Source organism: Mus caroli, chromosome 17 (genome assembly GCF_900094665.2).
Source record: "Mus caroli chromosome 17, CAROLI_EIJ_v1.1, whole genome shotgun sequence".
In the NCBI taxonomy this organism is placed as follows: Eukaryota; Metazoa; Chordata; class Mammalia; order Rodentia; family Muridae; genus Mus; species Mus caroli.
The window spans coordinates 20,287,416-20,299,526 of NC_034586.1; the positions used below are offsets into that span (position 1 = coordinate 20,287,416).

General features: G+C 52.1%; 3 protein-coding genes across 6 annotated transcripts; 2 read left to right on the top strand and 1 right to left on the bottom strand.

The window, feature by feature from the left end:
• The first annotated feature begins 3,035 nt into the window (after window positions 1-3,035).
• On the top strand, window positions 3,036-5,697 carry Pgp (phosphoglycolate phosphatase). 2 transcript variants are annotated; one of them, XR_003835294.1, is made up of 3 exons: window positions 3,078-3,759; window positions 3,852-5,102; window positions 5,209-5,697. XR_003835294.1 is itself a non-coding variant. In XM_021185988.2 (2 exons), exons 1-2 carry the CDS (start codon window positions 3,120-3,122, stop codon window positions 4,175-4,177), a joined length of 966 nt encoding a protein of 321 aa, XP_021041647.1. In that variant the 5' UTR covers window positions 3,036-3,119; the 3' UTR covers window positions 4,178-5,697. The 2 variants fall into 2 exon arrangements, 1 of the variants encoding a protein (XP_021041647.1); XM_021185988.2 differs by having other exon boundaries at window positions 3,036-3,759; window positions 3,852-5,697.
• Window positions 5,698-6,163: 466 nt separating this feature from the next.
• On the bottom strand, window positions 6,164-11,702 carry Mlst8 (MTOR associated protein, LST8 homolog). The gene is made up of 9 exons (XM_021185986.1): window positions 11,642-11,702; window positions 10,936-11,074; window positions 10,727-10,778; window positions 10,479-10,641; window positions 10,061-10,136; window positions 9,812-9,964; window positions 8,955-9,079; window positions 8,676-8,839; window positions 6,164-8,582 (listed from the first exon to the last, which is right to left on the bottom strand). The coding sequence occupies exons 2-9, from the start codon at window positions 11,062-11,064 to the stop codon at window positions 8,464-8,466; spliced, it is 981 nt and encodes a 326-aa protein (XP_021041645.1). The 5' UTR covers window positions 11,065-11,074; window positions 11,642-11,702; the 3' UTR covers window positions 6,164-8,463.
• Window positions 6,497-8,105, top strand: Bricd5 (BRICHOS domain containing 5). 3 transcript variants are annotated; one of them, XM_021185990.1, is made up of 6 exons: window positions 6,534-6,599; window positions 6,752-6,871; window positions 7,042-7,197; window positions 7,276-7,377; window positions 7,627-7,780; window positions 7,877-8,023. In XM_021185990.1, exons 1-6 carry the CDS (start codon window positions 6,549-6,551, stop codon window positions 7,969-7,971), a joined length of 678 nt encoding a protein of 225 aa, XP_021041649.1. In that variant the 5' UTR covers window positions 6,534-6,548; the 3' UTR covers window positions 7,972-8,023. The 3 variants fall into 3 exon arrangements, with proteins under 3 accessions (XP_021041648.1, XP_021041649.1, XP_029327212.1); XM_021185989.1 differs by having other exon boundaries at window positions 6,497-6,871; window positions 7,877-8,105; XM_029471352.1 differs by lacking the exon at window positions 6,752-6,871 and having other exon boundaries at window positions 7,877-7,991.
• Window positions 11,703-12,111: the final 409 nt, after the last annotated feature.

Consider the following 12,111-nt stretch of genomic DNA (forward strand, 5'->3'; position numbering starts at 1 on the left):
TTACCCACTGAGCCATCTCACCAGCCCTATTTTTATTTTTTTGATTCACTTTTATAAGTACACTGTAGCTGCCTTCAGACACACCAGAAGAGGGTGTCAGATCCCATTACAGATGGTTACGAGCTATCATGTGGGTGCTGGGGATCAAACTCAGGACCTCTGGAAGAGCAGTCAGTGCTCTTAACCCCTGAGCCATCTCTCCAGCTCTCAACTTGGGGTTTCTAAATGATAAAATCAGTATTTGTAATCTTTTGTCAAATCCAGCTTTTCCCAGGGACAGCTCAGCTCCCCAAACTAACTGAAGACAGGAATGAAGGAGCTCTCCTAGGCAGTCTATACTCCACAGAGGAACCCGCAGTCTTCTGCCCTCCAAGGCTATGGTCCTTGTCCTTCATGCTTTCTAGGCCAGCAGGAATACAATGTTCCATAAATAGGACGCTTAGGAATACTGAGGTCATTGGGTTTATCTGATGAGTTCAAAGGTAAAAGCGATTAAGAAAAAAAAAAAAAAACAGAGAACTGGGGTTCAAGAATAATGCATGAGGTGGACACACTGGGAATTGGGAGTCTACAAGACTAATAGCTATTGTTATTCTGACCCCCGACTCCAGTCAAAGTGATGATGATAAACACACAACTCTGAATGGTACACCCAGACACGGGAACACACAGCCTCATATGCATACATAAGGACAAGAACGTCACGGGGACATTACAACAGCTTCAAACTAGAAATATCCCAGTGTTCATCAGCAGGAAAATTAAACCGCAGGGCTAGTAGTGGTATGATTTTTACCATGGTCCAGGTAACAATTCAATGAAAAAACAGTAAAAATAAGAAACTGAAAATGTATTACTCAAACTATTATTGCTGTCTGTTGAGACAGGGTTTCTCTGTGTAGCCACCCTGGCTGTTCTGAAACTTGCTTTGTAGACCAGGATGGCCTCAAACTCACAGATCCTCATGGAGATCTACCTGCCTCTGCCTCTGAGTCTTGGTGTGGTCCACCATGCCTGGCCATTCAATTCTTAGCACCTAAATGGGAGCTCACAACAGCAGCCCATAAGTCCAGTTTCAGGCAATCTGACTCCTGGCCTCTGAGGTCACCACAAATACAGGTAAACATATGCATAAAAAAAAAAATCTTCAAAAAAATTTTTTTTGTTTTTGTTTTGTTGAGACAGGGTTTCTCTGTGTAGCCCTGGCTGTTCTGGAACTCACTCTGTAGACCAGGCTGGCCTCGAACTCAGAAATCCTCCTGCCTCTGCCTCCCAAGTGCTGGGATTAAAGGCGTGCGCCACCACTGCTAGGCTCAAAAATATTTTTAATTATGTGTGGGTATGTGTATTAAAGTGTCCACAGAGGCTACAATTCATGATCTTTGCAGCTGGAGCTACAGGCTGTTGTGAACTGCCCAGCTTGGGTGCTTAGAAGTCAGGGTGGTCTGAATGAAAGAGGAATGAAGAACCATTCTGCCTCCATTTTAGGCTTAAAAACCATCTTATAGTGAAGACAAAGTAGGTGATTCTGTTAGTGATTAAACTTGTTTCTCAAGGACTAGTCTGTAACCTTAACTACAAACCATTCTGTGCTGTACCGTACAAATGGTTCTAAGAATGGCAATCATGTCTTTGTTTCCTGGGGTTATGTGACCACCTATGACTGCCTTGTCATTGCTGTCTATTGTTAAGCTCCCCTTGCAGCCATGGCTTTGTTTCAGGGGGTCTTTAGGACTTACAAGCATGCTTATGTTCTGCTCCTGTAACCCGGCCTATTTCATCGGCTAACCCACTTCACTCCATTTGCAAAGTGCCTACCCCTGAGCTTTATAAAAAACCGTGTTGGCCATGATGATTTGGGTTGGTGGCCTTTCTCCTCTCATATATGGGGTTAACAAGGTATAATCTTTAATTGTCACTCCTGTAGTCCAAAAGTCAGACTTCTAAAAGGATACTCTAGAACATCTTTTTATGTATATTCCAAGTCAGAAAGGTGGTTGGAGAGGGATATCTGTTATGGACTGGAAAGTAATATAGGTGACTTTTGTGAAATGTTGGAATTATTCTATATCTGATATTTAAGTATACATGAGCATATTCATATGAAATTGCATTGATCTGCACAAAGTCATTGTATAATATGCCTCAATAAAAGTATTAGTAGCGGGCTGGAGAGATGACTCAGCGGTTAGGAGCACTGACTGCTCTTCCGAAGGTCCTGAGTTCAAATCCCAGCAACCACATGGTGGCTCACAACCGTCCGTAATAAGATCTGATGCCCTCTTTTGGAGTATCTGAAGACAGCTACAGTGTACTTACATTTCTTTTTTTAAAAGTATTAATAGTTAATGAGGACGATAATAGTGACCGATTGCTGAATATCATACAGTTAGGCAATGTCCCCCTGGGTCCCAATCCTACTGCTTTGCCATCACTGGTTCATGTCACTTCGAGGTACTGGAAACCTTTGAAGAACCGAAGGTAAGAATGCGAGTACCCTTGGGAAAGGAAGTTGTAGGCTGGCTGCGAAGACTGAAAAGTAGTCGGTTCAAGTGCCGACTGCACGTCCAAGGCGCTTACGTGACTTCGGTACTGGCAGCCCCTTCCGTCTTCTTCCTTAGAATAGTCCCGCCCAACCAAGACCGCTAGAAGAAGTAGCCAATCATCAGCCGGCCTGGCCCAGGGTGACTGACCTGGAGTCTCCGTCACCTAGGCTGATTACCAGTTTCCAATGAGCGACCTGTCCCGTGGCCATCCACGAACAGCCGCCTTGCGTCCCGTGCCATTCGCGCCCCGCAGCTTTTCCGCGGCGTACGCTCTACCCTTGCCGGTTGGCGCTCTACCAGCCAATTATTGGTGTAGCTGCACCAGGCAGCCAATGGCTGCCCGACTCCGCGCGCCTGCCCGCGTCCGTTGCAGCTGTAGGCCTCGCTGCTCGCGGGAAACGGAGATGGATTGGCGCAAGCAGGGGCCAATGGGCGGTGCGCGCGAGGAGCGGGGCCAATGAGCGTCCCGGAGGCGGGGCGGGCGCCGCGGCTGGCGGCTGCGAGGAGCGGCCGGTGGTGGCGGCAGGAGCGGCGGGNGGCGGCGGCGGCGGCGGCAGCGGTCAGCGGTCCACCATGGCAGAGGCGGAAGCCGGTGGCGACGAAGCCCGCTGCGTGCGGCTGAGCGCCGAGCGGGCCAAGTTGCTGCTGGCCGAGGTGGACACGCTGCTGTTCGACTGCGATGGCGTGCTGTGGCGCGGCGAGACGGCCGTGCCGGGCGCGCCGGAGACTCTGCGGGCTCTGCGGGCCCGCGGCAAGCGACTGGGCTTCATCACCAACAACAGCAGCAAGACTCGCACGGCCTACGCGGAGAAGCTAAGGCGCTTGGGTTTCGGCGGCCCGGTGGGGCCCGAAGCTGGCCTCGAGGTCTTCGGCACGGCCTATTGCAGCGCGCTCTATCTGCGCCAACGCCTGGCCGGCGTGCCGGACCCCAAGGCCTACGTGCTGGGCAGCCCGGCCTTAGCAGCCGAGCTGGAGGCCGTGGGTGTCACTAGCGTGGGCGTGGGCCCGGACGTGCTTCACGGCGATGGCCCCAGCGACTGGCTAGCCGTGCCGCTCGAACCCGACGTGCGCGCCGTAGTGGTGGGCTTCGACCCACACTTCAGCTACATGAAGCTCACCAAGGCCGTGCGGTACCTGCAGCAGCCCGACTGTCTGCTCGTGGGCACCAACATGGACAACCGGCTTCCGCTAGAGAACGGCCGTTTCATTGCGGGTCCGTGCACCCAGGGGCTGGAGGTTGGAGGGCGGGCCCAGCCCTTCCGTGTCCTCTGACCCCAGCGTCCCCTTCCCTCCCTCGCTCTGCAGGTACCGGCTGTCTGGTGCGAGCCGTGGAGATGGCCGCCCAGCGCCAGGCGGACATCATCGGGAAGCCTAGCCGCTTCATCTTCGACTGCGTGTCCCAGGAGTATGGTATCAACCCGGAGCGCACCGTCATGGTGGGAGACCGCCTGGACACAGACATCCTCCTGGGCTCCACCTGTAGCCTGAAGACTATCCTGACCCTCACCGGAGTCTCCAGTCTTGAAGATGTGAAGAGCAATCAGGAAAGTGACTGCATGTTCAAGAAGAAAATGGTCCCTGACTTCTATGTTGACAGCATTGCCGACCTCTTGCCTGCCCTTCAAGGTTAAGGATCTAGTGTCTTTAATCTCTGGAATAAAAGAAAGAAAAAAAAATCAGCTACCTAAATTAATAGTGGGGCTTAGAAATTGCTCTGTTAGGTAGCTGCAGGTTAACTGAAGTTAAGTAATAAGCAAAGGCAGTAGTTAATCTTGTAAGTAAACGTTGGGGGGGTTGTTTACAGAGAATTATATTTTAAGATGCACTTTTAAGCTTGGAAGGCATTATGGGGTGGGCATAGCATGTGCCCAATATTCAGGTAACCTCAGGCCCTGTTGCTGAGACTGAAATGGGTCAAGGGTTGTGTGTCATGCTTTTTACTGAAATGTAATCAGGGAATCAGGCCCTAAGGTGGGCAGAGAGTTAAAAAGGGCTCTTAATGACACAGAGACCAAAAACTGGGGTTTCCCCTAGTGATCCTGCAGCAGAGGCGCCTGCTACTGCGTCCCAGTTCCTCACCTGTGGGGTGGGAGCGCTCTAGAGCTGGGGTTTGGATGTCAACCCCGACAGCCTCCGCTACTCTGCTTCTTTGACATCACAATTGTCTGTTCTGTTCCAGATGCTCAGTACTGCAGACCCTCATGCACAGTAACAGCCCAGCTAAACGTGTCTTAAGTGTGGCCTGCTGAGCAGCTCCGAACACCATGCTGCTTTCCGGGGAGCTCAGAACAGTTGGGTTGTTTTTTTTTTTTTTTTTTTTTTCAAACTAGTGAACAACACTGTCAAGTGTGAAATTGGATCTTACGCGTATGGATTAATAGCTGTGCTGTCGCAATGGTAAACCCCACTGAAGAAATCTCCTGTCCCAGTCAGCAGCATAGCCAGTGTGCGAGCCGAGGATTGTCTTGTTTCCCAGAGTCCTCTGGGTAGGCAGGAGTCAGTCCTGAGGATAGTCAAGTCTCTAAGAAAGCAGCCAACCCCCCCCCCCTTGTCCAGGTCAGTTTTGTTGTAGACAGGTGGACTTCCTTGTTGGTGGCCAGCCATAAGACCTACTAGCCAGTTGGCTTCTCAGCATCTCTGGCCTTTTCCTCTGCTCTTCCAGTCCCTGACCTTTCAGTGTGCTGAGCAGACTGGGAAGTTCCTTTTGGCTGACTCCTTTCTGGCACCACGCCCTGTACCAAGTGGCTATGCTCATGGCCCCAGCACTTCATCTGCTCACCAAGTTCTCAGAGCAATAAAAGGTATTCATCCATGCCAGAAGCTGCTCCCAGGTCAGGGGTGGGAGTGGAATGGTGCCATGGATCAACACGACCTACTCACCAAGTTCTCAGAGCAATAAAAGATATCTATCCATGCCTGAAGCTGTTCCCGGGCCAGGGGTGGGAGTGGAAGGTGCCATAGATGAACACAAGTGCAGTAGTGCCTATGACATTGGTGGTGCTGATCCTTGGAGTCTGGATAATGACCAGGCTTGGCAGATGTGTAGCCAGGGAGACCCTCCTCTGGACAAACCTGGAGAACCTGTGTGTCTGCGGCATTTCCAGCCTGTCTTGCTGTGTGATCTCAAATGCACATTAAACTCTCAAACCCATGATGATTAGGTCTGCCTTCCTCTAATTTCTTTGAGAAGCAGTTATCTAGCTATGGGTGGGATCCTGAAGGCAGGCTGGGATTCCAACTCTAAAATCATTCACAGTGGGCATGACCACCTGCAGCCCCACCCTGTCTATAAGGAACAGGTCCTAAAGAAACTGGAAGCACAAGGCATAAAGCCAAGGTAGAATAAAGCCACTGGGTAAAGTACTGGGATGTGTATACAGCTGGGCCACCAAGTCACATAGATAAGGGACCAAGACAATAGAGCTAGATTAGAAAAAAACATGCTAGGGGACAGAGGCTGGCTTAACTAATGTGGAGCAAGGTACTTGTTCTTGGTCCAGCCCGAAGCACACGGTCGTGCACATGGAAATACCAACAGCCCCATCTGATGCTAATGGGGGTCTTGAAAGAAGCTTGGGAGTTTGTGAGGGAAGGTAAGAAAGCAATCGGCCTCACACTGATGGTTCATACACATTTATTGATAGTTCCTGTGTCTAGCTCAGGAGTCCGGAGGCAACACCAAGAACAAAAGTCTGCCCAACCAGATCAAAATCACCCTGGCGAAGACCTAGCCAATTCTGACTTCAAGGCCAGCTCTAACACACACCAAGACCCCATGTTCTGCACAGGCTAAGAGTTCAGAGACAAACTAGTTAGCATCAATTACATGTGGGGGAGAGGGTTGTCCTGGCTGAGGCAGGACATCAGATACTGGCTGGGAAGGAAGCAGTGGGGTTGGAAGGGGAGGATACAGTTTGATTCATCAAAGGCATCCTGAGGTTTCCCTGGCTGACTCCTCCAAGGGGCTGCACACAATCAGTGCATTGTCAGCAGGGCTGCAGCATGAAGCAAGGGCGCATCCACACTGAAAGCCTCAGGTCCAAGCCTGCTGAGGTAAGTGTCTCTACCACCCCAAAGACAAGAACTCAGGGATGCCATAGAAGGAGAAAGGAATGTCACCACATACCATCCTCAGCCCCTTCCCTGAGCAAGTTGGCTCCCGAGTCTCTAAGCCAGAAGCCCCACGGCCAGTACTGTGCCTTCAGGTGAAGACCAAACCCTGCCATAGGGGCTGGAGAGCAGCAGGCCTGCTGCTGCTGCTGACACTGCTCACTGCGGGGGCCGTGGCTGGGGGGCTTCTTGGCTTCATGTACAGCTCTCCCAAGGTAAGCACCTCTTCAAGCTGCGGGGTATGCAGAGTGGGAAGAGGGCAGGAAGGCCAGTACCTGTCAGTTATCGCATGGGGCCAGGTCTAAATACCAGCCTTGAACAGATAGTAAGAGAACCAGAAGGATATGGAAACATTGGTTAAGGCTGAATCCCAAATATCCCCTAGCCATTGCTGCAGATGCTCCGAAAGACCTTCCCGAGCTCCAGGGTACCCTGGCCCAACCAAACCACTCTAGTGGATGTGGCCCAGAACATGGCAACCATCGTGGTGACTCCGTTTCAGAGCAACCACAGCTGGGCCGTGCTGTTTGACGGGAAGAACGTGAGTGGGCTTGGGAGGGAGAAAGAGTAGAGGTGTCAGGGGTGGCCTCGACTTACCTATCTGCCCCCCCTCCCCCAGGGCTACATCTGTTACAGCCCTGCAGAGCACCAGGCCTGCTTCCTCCGTCTGATGGAAGCCCAAGATCGGGAGACCCTGCAGCTGCTGCTGAACACTTCCAGGGTAAGCAGCACTACTTGGCTTGCCACCCACAAACCCCCAAGGCCAGGAGATAAACAAAAGGTCCTCTGTGCAGCCCAGCTGGGCCAGCCAAGGCTCTGGTTTCAGGGGAACAGAAAGCTCTATTTTCCCCTGACTAAGGCTGTTGACAAGGGCAGGTGGAGGGGCCATCAGGCTGGGGTGGGCACCAATGCCCTTCCCAGCCAGGAGCAAGGAAGTACTATACAGTGGCCCACCAGAGTCTTTCTGCAGGCCCAAGAGTCACATGTACCTGGCCGGGATACCCACTATGCCCAGGAACTGCTGGCAGTTTTGGGGGGCCATACTGTGGACCCTACCCAAGTGGGAGTTTCAGTGCAACACCTTTGTGCAGACACTCCCATCTACTGGGCCCAATGGGCAGAGGGTAAGTTGGGATAGGTTGGGTGAAAAGGTCTATGGCTCCTGCAGGACAGTACTGGGTAGGGGGCCCTTGGGATTCACTAAGTTCCCTTCTCCCCAGGGCCCCGGAGACAGCGGCTGATCTACCTCTGCATTGACATCTGCTTTCCGAGCAACATCTGTGTGTCTGTCTGCTTTTATTACCTCCCAGACTAAGACCCCTACCCAAGCCCTCCTGGCCTTTGGTCCCATAAGCCAGTCCTGTCCCTACAGGTCAGTAAGCTGGCCAGGTCACCAGTACCTATGGAAGGCAGCTGACAGTAGGGATTAATAAACCCAGATTGCCTGGCCATAATGGTAATTTCTGAAGCAAGTCGGGGTAGCATCCCTGGAATACAGGCATTAACCTCTGACCTCTTCAATAGCTCCAAGCCCTCCAGGTCTCCCTAAAGGAGAAAAGACTCCCAGTCCAGTCTGGCTTAGTGAGTGAGCTTTCTGACAACAAACTGGGCATGGAAAGAGTCCCAGGGTAGAGTAGCCAAAAAGTCTAGGTTGGCCAGGAGGGGCCGGCATAGTCCGGTCAGATCCAACTGGCCCGACATGCTAACCTGAGAGTCTCACTTGCACCCGGGTATTGTTCAGATACATCCTGTTAGAGTCACTATACCAGGCAGTCCTGATTGCCCAATGCAGCCTCAAGGGCCAAGGCTAACCCAGCACACTGTCATTGAAGGCCAAACAGACGACAGCTTTCTGATGGCCACCATACTCTCTCTTGATTTCTCCAGTCTCTACACACCAGAGCCGGGCCAGGTTGTCAGAGGAAGCTGTAAGGAGAGATCAGGCAGAAGAGAGATAGCAGCTGTGAATGGCCTCTCTAGAGGACTTGGCAAAATGGGGATAAGGAGGGCAGGGCTCACCTGTGACAATGTACTGGGAGTCCCCTGAGAAGGCACAGCCCCACATCCAGCCACGGGATGACTCTCCAGGGTTACCACTCTTGATGCTAAGCTCCGTCATCAGGGAGAAGTTGGATGTCCTCCAGATTTTACATGTCTGGTCAGCTGAACAGGTGGCAAGAAGCCTGGGGTTGAACATGGGGTATCTCAGTAGCTACTACTACCTCATATCTACTTACCACACACCAGGTCATTCCCACAGCTTGTACATTCCCCTTTCCCCCAGGACCCTACACGCACGTGGAGTCAGGGCTGAAGCGGCACTGCAGGGCATAGCGTGTATGGGCTGGGATCTTGGTCTTAGGGATGAGCTGAGTCACATCGTCACCAATGCCCCCTGTCAGGTTCCAGACATAGCAGTTTCCCTATAAGATAGGAGGGCAGACATTCAAAACCCAGACCCTCAGATATGAATTGCGGACACCTGGGCCAAAGCATGATGGCCAATGACATCCTGGGTCATGTCTATAGGAAATTTAGCCCCAATAAGGAATCGAGCCCAGCCAGCCAAAAGCAGGAGGTCACACTAGCCAAGTCAAACACAGCTCCCCAGAGGCTGCTGCTGGCCAACAGAGATGTACAGGAGGGGAGGCAGTAAGGAGGACACGGAGATAGATAATTTGACAACCCAGGGATGGGTGGAGGGAGTGCAGATACGTGGGACAAGTGATGTTCTGGGATTTAAAAGGAAAATAGGAGACTGAAGATGAGAGCATGGGCCAAACTAAAGCATCCACAGTCCATGAGGAGTTGTTTCTTAAGGTCTCAGAACAGTGCAGCCTGCCAGGAAGACTAAAGGATGCTTGTATCGTTGAAGGGAGACAGAACAGGCATCCCAGGAAGGCCACAGAGAAACTTATTAGTGTCAAGGATGAGCAAAGCCATGGACTGGAACACGAAAGGAGAAATAACTGGCCCTGATGGGTGGGGCTATGGCAGACCGCAAGGTGGACATGAGGAGTGGTACCCAGGTGCCTGACTTTGGGAGCTGGGTGGAAGCTCAAGGAGGCCTGAGAGAAAACCAGGGAGTCAACTCAAGTGCAGAAGATAAGGGGCTAGGTGCCGAGATGCCCCCCAGAGCCACTCCCAGCACTCACAGCACTATTGACGGCTGCCATGTAGCTCGCATCTGGGTCGATGTGAGCAGACGTGATGGAATACTCAGGCTCGGGAATCAGCTGCTCATTGTGGTCTGTCTTCAGGTCCCAAATGTGGATAGCACCGCTCTGATCACCCACAATGAGTTCTGCCTAGGATGTAGGGGAGGGAGGTGAGATGTAGCAATACCCTTGTCCCCTAAAGTCCCCACCCCACCCCTGACACCTGGCCCCATGAGCACTTCTCACCTGGTTGGGATGCAGACACACACAATTAATGGGTGCATTCACCTGGAAGATACGCTGACACTGTAGGTTCCGGGACCTGTGGGGAGTTAAGGTTACACATGGCTTCTAATGGTGCCTCCACCAAAAGCCCCCATTCTCTGCTCATAGGAGTTGCTTCTACCTTAGGAGAAATGCTTGTGAAGTTTAGCTCTTTCTCCACAAGCGTGAGGTCAGTGAAAAGGGATGGAAAGTCTGGTCCCTAGCCTCAAGGCAAGGCTGACTCTCTGATGTAATTCTATTCTGCTTTCCATCTTCCCTCCATCGCCCGCTCAACGCCCCTTGCACTAAGACTGTTTGCAGAATAGCCTGCCCATAGACAATCCCCTGGCCTGCCCACTCCCCGGGCAGCTGTCCTCTTCAGCCAAGCACACAACACCACCTGAGGTCCCAGATGCGAGCTGTGCAGTCCTCGCCACCTGTATACATCCAGCGACCATCCTCGTGAAAGCCCACTGATGCAATGTTCTTACTGACTCCGTCATAACTGATGATGGGGTTGGGGTTATTGGAGTTGAGATCATACATGCGGATATGTTGGTAACCTAGGGACATAGGGGGAATTGAAGCAGGGGTGTGCCAGGCAGAAATGCGGCCAGTAAAGGGTCAGAGGTAGAGAATCTCAGGTACCTGCAGCAGCAATCATGCTTCGGTCCGGAGTAATCTCCAATGCATTCACCTGCTGAGCATGTTAAGGATAACAGGAAGAGAACCCAGAGAGGGAAGCCTTGGGGCTACGAGGCCATCAAGACCTCCACCACCTGGCCTGAGTTTCCCCAAACACATATCATTCATACTTAATTCTGGCCAGCACCATCCTGCTCCCAAGAGGAGGATACAGAGTCCTGATGCTGCACTGTTCGAGTGCAGATTCCACTGTGAGCCTGCCAAAAGCGCACCGTGTGGTCATAGCCTGCAGTTGCTAAGATGACAGGGTCACTGCCCACTGTGCCTGGGGTGGTATTCATTGTTTGATGGCTGGAGAAAAAAAAAAAAAATGAGAGCTGCACTGGGTCAAGAGGTGATAAGTAAAGTCCAAAGGTCAAAACGTTTGGAGAGAAAAGATGTACGTATAACATTCTGCACACTACAGTGTACCGGTATTAACTTCACTTGAAAAATAAGAAAAATAAGAGTGTTCAAAAGAGACCTTTTGAGACCTGACAGTCTCAAAAGACAGGACTCTGGCTATTTTGCTCCCCGGAGTGTTCCTTCAGCTTCACCCTTACGCTTGGAGACGCCACCTCGCCAGCAGCCAGCAGGAGGCAGTCACTCGCAGAAGGCCATCGCCCGGGCGCCGTCTGCCGCAAGGGTAGGCAACGCATGCGCATGGCGACTAGGGAAAAGCCCGGCACTGCGGCTGCTGAGCATGCGTAGTTGACCAGCACTGGGATCGGATGGGTGGGGGCGCTATCTGGCAGGACCCCCGCGCTCCCCAGTGCTCTGCACACCGCCCTGGCTCTGTGTTACCGGCCTGATTACCCCGACCGCACTCTCCTAGCCACCCAGCAGTCGGTAGCAGCCCTCGTCCCGTGTCCCCCGTACCTTAACACACGCTCTGCACTCTGCCTTAGTCCAGGACGGCGAGGCGAGAAGGAGCGAGTCGATAGAAGCCGGGCCGAGCGTAGAGCTATCGATAGTAACTCCGGGCGAGACCATGGATCCGGGGGGTGGGGGAGTTGAAAGGGATACCAGAGTTCTGAGACGAAGAACTCCAGAAGTGATCGTGCTCAGAGTGGCCATCAGCCGCGACGCCAGCCTTGAACTCACTGGGAACTACAGCCATGGTACTGCTGCCTATTTTCCAGACTTGGCTCCCAGAAAGAATTACACTGTCGTCTTCCCTCCACCCCCCGCAAACATACACAACCACCTACCCTACCAACCAAGCTAGAATTTCTAGGTAATGCAAAATTTTCAGATAAAAATCTTTTTTTTTCTTTTCTTTTTTTCCTTCCTTCCTAGCTTTTCTCTCTCTCTCTCTCTCTCTCTCTCTCTCTCTCTCTCTCTCTCTC